This window comes from Alligator sinensis, unplaced genomic scaffold (genome assembly GCF_000455745.1).
Source record: "Alligator sinensis unplaced genomic scaffold, ASM45574v1 scaffold721_1, whole genome shotgun sequence".
Lineage (NCBI taxonomy): Eukaryota > Metazoa > Chordata > Crocodylia > Alligatoridae > Alligator > Alligator sinensis.
In genome coordinates, this window is record NW_005841857.1 from 3,447,813 (window position 1) to 3,458,181 (window position 10,369).

Here is a 10,369-nt window from a genome sequence, read left to right on the forward strand (position 1 = left end):
AAAGAGTGAGGCAGGACAGGAGGCAATGGTTTGCTGAAGACTGGTTGGGACGTGCGACATGGACCTGATAATGGTGTGATGATCATGGGCTTGGGGAGGGCACAGGAGAGTTCAGGGTCAAGTTGAACAGCTCAGCCTCTGACACAAAGGATGAGTATAGGACTAGGAGAGGGCAAGGAAAAGGCAGATTTTTGACTGCTGTTTAAATAACAACACACACATGCTAATGACTCAATAGACAGCCAAGCAAACAAGGCTGTTGCCAAGAAATCCTGTTCAATTAGACTGCATAGGCCAGGCTAAGTAGGGGATGCAATAGAATTGAAGTGGGCTGTGAGGAGATTAGCAGGGATCATGAGGGAGTAGACAATGGGATAGATGCGCGCTCTGGAGAACAATCCTGGACCAGAAATTCCTGTGTCTGTCTTCCTGCTTACTCTTCTGTGTTATGACGCTGGCATCTTCATTTCAGGTGCAGACCGAAGGCCTAAAGGGAGAGCGAGTAAGAGCTGTTCAGTGTCTTTGCTGCATTCAGTTTAAGTAATGCATGTATTTTATACAACTAGAGGGATGTTGCCAGGCAGCTTAGCTTTTCCGACTAGATTTTATCTTAAGAGCATGTTACAAAGCCCAGTGTGCCTAGAAATAAATTCATTACATTAAAAAAAAAAATCTGTTTCCCTCCCCTCTCACATGCTTGCTGTCTCGCTCACATGTACACCTGTGGTGCATGCACACACACGCACACACGTGCGCGCGCGCGCACACACACACAATTGCTGGTACTTGAGTACTTGGTACTGGACAGAACAGGCATAGCAGGTTTTTCAGCACCTGTGGGGTGCTCCAGCCAGTGGAGACCCCAAAAACTCACTCCAGCCAGTGGAAACCACAAAAGTCCTGTGTGTATTGGTAATACAGACCAGTGTAGAGTAAGGGGGTGGGTAGAAGAGGAACAGGGTGTTTCTTGTCCCTGCTTTTTGCACTCAAGTGGTAGCTGCTATTGCTTTAGCAGTGGGGGCTCGGGCTCCTCTCTCTGGGGGACAGGCTCAGAGCATACTAGCTGTAGCAGTCCCATGCAGCAGTCTGCCCAGAAGCCACCCCTGGTACCCTGTTTGCTCCTTCTTGCTCAGATATACGACTCCCAGGGGTGAAGAGGCAGCTGGCATTTTGCTCACTGCCCCCCAGGTACATCACTGAGCGAGGGGCTATGCCTGCCTAGGGGCTATTCCTGCTCTGACAAAGATTCCTGGTTTTGGGGGTAAAGGGTTCAGTTCTGGTGCCTCCTCTCAGAGGGTTTCCAGGTCTGCTGCTTTGCTCACCCCACCCCACCCCAAATTATTGTGCTGCTAGACAGGAAGAGTGGCCAGTGTCCCCTTCATGACATGAGCCATGTTGCAAGCAGCAATTTGCTTTCTAAAAGTCTTTGTGTTTTAATAGAAGGCCTTCATGAAAATTTCAAACACTATCTGAGGTTTTTTCCAAGCATGTACCCACAGGCAGGGATGGGAAACCAGCCATTGGTATTTATCTGGCTGTCATTGATTTTTAAATACATATTGTATACTTTGGGGGACTGATTCATAGCTATGTTAGTGGCGGGGGGCAATCGGGGACCTTGGAGAATACCCCTGGTACAGAAGAGGTCTTCGATGAGAGCTGACTCCCCAACAATAGTCCCTGCACATGGAATATTTCCAGCTAGATCGGAGAGGGAAGAGAATGTGGTTGGGATGGCCTTATGCCTTGGGTGCTTTTCCAGTTGTCACAACATCCATAGGTGCCTCAGGCAGATTGGTTCATGCTCTAATGAACTAATCCCTGCCAGTCCCAGAATCAAAGAATGAACAATCAAGGCTCTGAATTAGCTTATGGATAACAGCAGTTTTATGATACAATTCCACTATAGTGGAATAGTGGGCCAGTATAGCCCTATGCAAAGGCTGGCGAAAGATCTGTGCACCAGTTTTATATCCCACTGATATGGGGTGCAAGTGCAACTTATATGGCGCATGTATTAGGTGCGAATCGTATGTGCACAACAGCATATTGGGTTCCACATTTAGGGTGAAGAACATTGGTACATAGATTGCTCACCCAACATATGTACAGATGGACAGGGGTATCAGCCGCCTCCCTCAGGTTTAGTGTGTTAAACAGGAAATTGATTGTTTTAACACTTACTTTTTGTTTGTTTGTTTTTTACTTATTTTTTTAGGGAGACCCCGGTCCTCGAGGACCCCAAGGTTTACCTGGTCTGCCAGGGCCACCGGTGAGTAGCGTCCTTCACTGAATATATTGTTTCTGAGGAATGGAAACTCACTCCAGCCAGTGGAGACCCCAAAAGTCCTGTTCACATCTCAAACCTTGTGTTACAGGCTGTAGTGATGTACACAATCTTAGGTTGTGTACTCTGGTAAATAAAAATTATCCTTTTTATGTGGCTTCAAATCCTTTGTGCCACTTAGTGCCTGTACATCGTGCATGGGCTGTCCCCCTACGTACAGGTGAAATTCAACTAGAGCCCAGTCTATGTGAGGTGCTAACTTCAATGCCATTTGGTTTTATTGGGGCCTACTCAGTGTCTCGCAGAGTGGTTTCCAAACACGAACCTTTTCTTAACTCCTAGACAGCAATGTAATGGAGGTCAGAGTAAGCTTGCTGTCACAGGAGATAGCATCACTCAAGACTTCCAGGCCAAAGTCATTACAATGAGTTATAAAAAATATAAGCATGTGTGCATGAGAAACAGAGACTTGATAATTTGATGTGGTTTCTTGCAACCATCTAAACACATTCAGCATCTCACAACTTGGCTTCACTTCAGTCTCTTGCCTTCAGACATATCTTATGGTCTCACTCTTCAGGATATCACAGTTTACACTCTCATTGTTACTTGTGTTCACACACTCCATATATTCTCGCTCCTGAAGTGGGAAACAGACATATTTTGCTATAGCTGTTGTATCGTGTCTTGGAAAGTTGTTGGCACTGTGAAAACATATTACTAGGTAAGTGAGGCTAATCTCATTTCAAATACCTAACTAGGTACTATTATCCTTTTTTTTTAAATTAGAACATTAAATCTCCTTCTTTAAGCTGTTCTTTCATCTTTACTATTCACAAGGTGACATGTTTTCTAGATAAGACATCTGGACTGCCATGCACTGCAGCAATAGCACAGAACTGAGTGAAAGTGGCTGCATACTTCCATATTTTACTTAACAGATTCTGATCAATTATTTGTATTTTAAAGGGGCCAGCTGGTCCAGAAGGCAAGCACGGAGCTCCTGGTCTGCAAGGTCAAAGGGTGAGTTAACTTTTTAATTTAACATACATCTCACTTAGTCGATGGTTGCTTTGCTTCCTTGAAGCCTAGTTACTTATGTCTATCATACATGTTTTTGCACTGATTAATTTTTTTTGGTTAAGGGACTATTAATTATTTTCCCACTAATGGAGTTACATTTTCCCCGTCGGTAGCACAGATAGTTTGTATTTATATAGTTATATCAGTATGAAGGTATCTTACACTGTTATAACTTACCTTACTCCTCTACAGCAGTAGTTATAACAGTGCAATATACACTTTTTACTTAGATATCTGTATATATGCTACCTAGGTATGGCACATTGACTCTTCTGGTATAATAACAGAGAGATAATTTTAGTGTGTAGATAAAACGTGAATAATGGTGATATTAAAGACTGTCTGGAACAGGGGAGACCAAAATACAGCCCGTAGGTTGAATCTGGCTTTCCAAGGGATTTTATCTATTGTACAGCAGGTCCCTTGGCCCTGCCTGACCCAGGTGCAGGGGGCAGGTAAACCATCACATGCGGCTGGTCCTGCTGCCTCCGGGTGTGCAGTGGGGCTGGGGTGGTGTGGTGGCAGGACTTAGCTTCTCAGCAGCCCAGGTGGTGGTAGCTGCTTCCTCCAGTATCACCACTGCTGCTGGACCTGGCCCTGCTGCCTGGGCACCACGGCCCATCCGCCCCACACCTGGGGCACTGGACCAAGCTGGCAGGTAGGCTGGTTCTCCATGGAGACTGGCCTGGGACCCCTGCGAGCAGGGCATGCTAGGCTAGGTGGATGGGATAGGATCATGGGCATGTGGGGAGCGGCATCCAGGAGCAGGACGGGTGGGCAGGGATGGGATTGAGGGGCAGTGACAGTGCAGGGCTGATGCCCGGGGCAGAGCTGTGATCTGCTCCCTGCACATCCCTGCAATGGGCACCAGTTCTATAGGCAGGGGCATCGGGGAGAAAATCGCAGTTTTGCCTTGAGCCCTGGCCCCACATTGTCAGTGTGCTGGGATCCCAACCCCAGCCTCAGCCTCAGCCTTAGCCCTTGCCAGGAGCAGCACTCCTGGATGCTGCTCCCCGCTGGTGTGCAGCCCTATCCCATCCACCCAGCTGAGCGTGCCTTGCCCATGGCGGTCCTTGGCCAGTTTCCTTGTATACCCTGCCTGCCCGCTCTGTCTGGCAACCCCAGCAGTGGCTGCAGGGTGGACAGGTCCAGGCCAGATAGGATCAATTCCTGTGTCCTGCATCCTGCCCCTGTGCCAGGAGGGGTCAGCACCGCTTTGCCCCCCATGGCAAGTCAGCACCCCTAGCCCCAGTCCATAACAGCTCACCAACACTCACTAACGACCCCTGCAGCCCAAATAATTGCCCACCCCAATCTAAAATATTCAGGTAACATCCTCAGTCAGGTTCTGTTCTGTCTGTTAAGTACCTAAGTAGATTTAGGCATCCAAGTATGATTCTGTTCCACCCTGCTTGAGACCCGGTCATACAGAAGACAGGTATATTCCCCTCCCCGTGGTTTTTTGGTGAGCTTAATCTTAATTGTCATATAATGGTATGTTACAAAAGTAGACCAAGGAATGGGTTTTGAACTTGAACAGGCCTGAAGAGAATTGCACGTAGGTGCCTAAGTCTACATATATACCTACTGTGGAGTAGAATCTAGTCCCCTAGATTGAAAGAGCAGGCTTTTCTAAGATGCTACTCTTTGCTAGTTGTTGTGCAGGACCAGTGCCATTTGCAGCTTGCCGCTGCTGTATGCTATGCTTACAAAACCAATTTCCTGCTTTTTTTGTACTCCTACATCCATTCTTCTCTCACCCCACCCTAACCCCAGTATGGACATCTGAATATACAAGCCTTGATCACGCTCTTGGGACACCTCTCCTTTGAACTCAATGCAAGTGCTTGGCTGGAGTAAAGGTTGCAGACTCAAGTCCTTGGTAATCTGGAGATGAGTGCATTGAATGTTTCCATCCACAAGGAACCAACAATAGTTGTGTGTGTTAGGATTATAGGACAGGAGGGCAGGAAGAGACCTCATGTGATCATCCAGTCTAGACTCCTGCTTAGAGAAGGACCATCCCTGACTAAACCATCCAGTCAATGTCTAACCTGCTTTTGAAAATTCCCAGGGATGGAAATTTCACAATTTCTCTCAGTATCCTGCTACAGTGCTTGACCACCCTCATGGTCAGAAAGCCCCGCTTATCTCCAGCCTAAAGTTCCTCTGCTGCAGTTTAAATCCATTGTCCCAGTTCAGTCTCTTGTGGCCACGGAGGAAAGTCTGATGTCAATCAGTCATAGAATTATGGAAAATTAGGGTTGGAAAGGACTTCAGGAGGTCATCTAGTCCAACCTCCTGCTCAAAGCAGTACCACCCCCAACTAGATCAATCCAGCCAAGGCTTTGTCTAGCCACATCTTAAAAACCTCAAAGGATGGAGAGTCTACCACCTCTCTGGGTAACCTGTTCCAGTGCTTTGCTACCCTCCTAGTGAGAAAGTTCTTCCTAGTATTGAACTTAAACTTCCCTTGCTGCAACTTGAGCCCATTGCTCCTTGTTCTGTCATCTGCCACCACTGAGAACAATCCAGCCCCATCCTCTTTGCAGGCTTCAGGTAGTTGAAGTGGAGCGGGGGAGGAAGTTAACATACAAAGGTGGATTTCTGTTATATAGCAGTATGCTGGAAGTAACTCTATGGGTGTGCTTTAGATCAGTGGTTCTCAACCTTTTTTGTACCAGGATCCATTTGTAAACATTGATGACCAGTCCTGACCTAGTGTCCCTCACTCCCGGCCCACTGCCCCCAGGCCCCAGCCCCCCAGTGTGTGGGGAAGGGGCAGGGGGGGCAAATACCCCCTTGGAGGCTGGAACTGTGACAGCCTGCAAGGGAAAACCTGTGGTTTCCCACATTTTTCTCCTTTAAAGGAAAATCCATTATTAAAGTTTGTTCGTGACCCTTTCATCTATTCTTGCAGCCCACTTTTGGGTCCTGACCCAGGGGTTGAGAAATGCTGCTTTAGCTCATATATTGTACATCTTCAGTTTAAAAGAGCTCTGACTGTATCTCTCAATAGCATGCATCTTTTAGAGTGATGCTTTTGGGTCAAACTTGACCAATGTTTTTATTTTTTTTTCCTTGTAAAAGCTTTTCCAAACCCTGAGCCTAACAGAATTGCTCTCGGGTATTAAAATGCTTGTGGAAATTGTGTTTTGTTTCATTAAGAAACAATGTTTTTGACTTTTAACTGACTTAGGAGCATGAGTCCCATTGAATGCTTAAAACTTTTGACCTCTGAAAAAACTGGTGAATATACACATATGCTGATCTCCCTGTTCTCTGGCAGGAATTCAGGTGTGCGGGGTGTATTCCTGTCTTGCACATGTGTATGCATAACAAGATAATTTGCAGGAAGTTCTTGCACTGGAGTCAGTGGCTAACTTTGAATTGATGGCTGCAGGGTTAGGATAGGATGTCTGATGGGACATTTTGCTGCTCTACCACCTAGGCGTGTATATCGAATCCAGCAAGGCAGTGCCAAATCAGTCAAACTCGCTTGTAGGATTTAGCCCTATAAATATAACTCTTTTTATTTCCTCCTGGTTCTTCCATGTGCTTGTAGATTTGTAGCTTATTTTCTAGAGGAGGAGTGGTCACACATGCAGCCTGGGAAGCTTGGGCTCTGCCACTGAATTGGGACCTCAGCAGCACTGAATATGGCTCTCAGCAGCAGGCAGGCAGTCAAAGACTGCACCGACACAGTCCTGCTCGCCAATTGGCCCCTGGCTGCTTACCCTGGTGCCACTGTGGCATCATGCAGCTGCTTGACTTTCAGTTCCTGGCCCCACTGGCTCCACCAGTAGCCTCACCACCACAGCTGCTGCTTGCCCCATGGGTCTGGCCCACAAGCAACTCCATGGTCCAGATCTGGGCCAGCGCATGGGGTGAGTCTGACACCCCTGCTCTAGAGGCTTCACAAAGTGCACAGCCCATTTCTCTATTGTCGAGTTGAGGTTTGCAGTGACTCAGTAACAGCTGGATTCATCCGCATGCTGTTGCAATGTAACACTGCAGCAGGCATGATTGATCCTGTCACAGGAAGGCTTTGCCCCCCACCCCTACCCCCTTCCTGGTTTTGGCCCTAGTGATGTGAGAAGCATCCTTTCCAGTCCAAGGCTGGAAGCAAAATACATATTTAACCACTTTGCAGATGGGCACTCCAGTCTCTGTGCTGTCACTGTGACATTTGATGAGCCAGTCTTTCATGGCAATCACAAGGGCTTGGACAGACAGCACAAGCAGACTTCTATAAATCCCTGTGCTGCTATAACACACACACACACACACACACAAAGACCAGTGAGAAAATGGCACTGGCTTAAGTTACACTGGTACAGGTGTCATCTGCCTGCTCCCAGCCTGGGGTAGCTGTTATGACAATGCCTACTGTGAGCAACTACGTTGGAATAGCAGCTTGTCCACTCTGCATCCTGATGTGGACTCATTCGGGATACAAAATCCGTGTAAACGCCACTATTGTAAAAGTGCCATCTGTCCAGATCCAAGGACTTGGTCATGTAGTATGTGGTAAATAACACTGGAGGGGCATTTTTTCCTAGTATGCCTGGCACTTACTTCTCCAGCAAAGCTATTAAAGGGACATGAAATCACTCTATAGTCTAAGGGAAAAAAATTAAAGAGAAGAGACTATTCTTCCATAGCAGGCTTTCTGCAGACGACCAGCTTAATCACATAATTGAACCATAATCCTGACCTTTTGGGTCCGCTCTTGAGAAAGATGGCACACGCAAGAGCAGGTTAATGTTTTAATGGACAAGGATTCTTCCTTTATCTCTCCTTTCCTCCAGTGCTTTACGAAATAGCGCCCTACCGCTTCAGCAAATTACTGTGCTGTGCTTTATTTGTGAGATGACATGTTCTGCACTGTCCCGGTTTTAAAACCTGCCTTGAAACATTGCTTCTCCAGTAAGATTAATAGACGGTATCAGCGAAGTAAAGGACCATGATACATCAGGGTCTGTGGCATGACACAAAATGCTGGCACTAATGACCAATTGATTAGAGCTGTCATCAAATACCTACTGTGTTTGAATGTTTCCCTGGCTACTCTATTGCGCCTAGCTATCAAACCCCTTAGGGAAGGAAGTTTTATTAGTTATTGAGAAACTTAGCTGGATAGGTTTTTTGTTTTTTTTTCAATTTAAAAGGGAATCCAGGAAAGCATGTGGAGATTATAGCAGATGGATATTATAGCATTAGTATAGAGTTTTCCTAATCCTTGCAAAACATGCAGACTTTGCTTACTACTCTGTGCAAATGCCTAATGCTTCTATAAAACCATAGGGGCTAAAATGACAGAGTAGACTTTTCTCTATCCTACCTGTTCAAGTGCTTTGTCTCTGTGATGAATCATGGTCTGTCTGTGGAAGAGTCGTCCATCAGGCACCCAAGCACTGACTGAGATACATCCAGGAAACGGACTGCCTCATTCACAGCCTTCAAGGCAGGAGACAGGCTCCATGAAGGTGTCTGCACAATGCATCTCCTCTCTCATCCTAATCTCAGGACCTTGCCTTGCCTCTGGTCCCTGCTCTTGCTTCCTGTTCTTGCTGTCTGTCTGGCTTCTGACCCTTGGCTTGCTCCTGACTCTGGCTCTCAGTTTCTGAGCCTGGTGTGAGCACTGGCTACTGACTCTGGCTTTCTGGCTCTGACTCGAGTCACGTTTTTCTGTTTGTGGCTCCTCATCATCACTCATCCCCCCGCCGCCCCCAATCATCTAACTCTGGCTTGACTTCTAGCTTCACACTCTGGTTGTCACCCTGTCCTGGCTTCGCTCAGGTTTCTGATCCCGTGTACTACCACCCGTGCCTGGGTTGTGATTGTCCAGCCCAAATTTAAATGACTTTGAAGGGGCTGGGATCACCTCCAAAACAGCATTTAGTGACTTGTGGTCTAATAGGCAGCACCCTGGACTGGGAATCAGGTCACCTGGACACCTGGGCCCTGTTCCTAGTTCCACTAATGACCGTTGGGTCACCTTGACTTGACTAACCTGTACCTCCCTTTCTTCTCTTCTTTGTCTGTGTAGATGAGGACCTCTTTGGGTGCCTGTACATGTGCTTTGATGTATTCTGACGCATCGGAGCAGTCTCCATTAATCCAGCATGCTGCAGCGTCTTATGTATTCAGCATCTTGTGTTGCAAAATGGCAGTGGGGGCACTTGAACTAAAGTTTGTTGAATGAGCTTTAGTTAAAGCATCCTTATGGCCATTTTGAAGTGTGGGACACTGCATACACAAGACGCTTCAGTGTTTTAATTAGCATGGCCTCTCTAATTATAATGCCCCTGCCCAACCCAAAGCACATGTATAGGTCCACTTTGGTACTATGTGCACTGAGGCTTTAGAGGCAGCTGGACCCTTTAGGCACAGCTGGAATAAGTGGGCTCAGAGGTGCCGTTACTAATGAACGCAGCAGACAGATGCCTGCATTATCTGTATGGTGTCCAAAGCAAGCATCTGTCTGCTGCATTCATTAGTAAAACAACCCCTTTTTCCTGTCTGCAACCAGAAAGTGGAGGGCAGGGCTGAGAAAACAGCCAAAACAACTACAAAACATGCCATTTAGGAGAGCTTTAATGTGAGAGCCCTTTCTGAGTGTGCATGGAAGGTGGTGGCGATGAGAACAGATGCATTTGATGGTTCTGGGCGTAATACCCTGAGGTTTGCAGATGATATTGTTTTCAACACGGATGCTGCCTGTGCTCTTTAGACATGTCTGGAATGAACATCCCAGCCAAGCCGGAGTGTTTGCAGGTGGAGAATTTCTATCACCACGGTAAAAGGAAAACCAGAAAGAGAAAGACACTTTTCCTGCTCTAGGAGCGTGGGAGAGGATGATGAGAATACAATGCCAAGGGCAGTGCACTCAGGTTTCTGAAAATCTGATCTGCTCCTGGGAAGAGCCGAGAGAAGAAAAGGACAAGTGAAATCCATGCTCTGCTGAAGTCATTGGATAACCTCCCATTTTGTTCA

At 46.9% G+C, this 10,369-nt stretch overlaps 1 protein-coding gene across 1 annotated transcript in view; it reads left to right on the forward strand.

Annotated features, from left to right (window-relative positions):
- COL22A1 (collagen type XXII alpha 1 chain) overlaps window positions 1-10,369 on the forward strand; it is a 295,276-nt gene that overhangs the window by 177,117 nt on the left and 107,790 nt on the right. Inside the window, exons 21-23 of the mRNA XM_025214699.1 lie at window positions 473-502; window positions 2,219-2,272; window positions 3,257-3,310. Of these exons, the coding sequence (XP_025070484.1) occupies window positions 473-502; window positions 2,219-2,272; window positions 3,257-3,310 (138 nt within the window). The remainder of the gene's footprint in view (window positions 1-472; window positions 503-2,218; window positions 2,273-3,256; window positions 3,311-10,369) is intronic.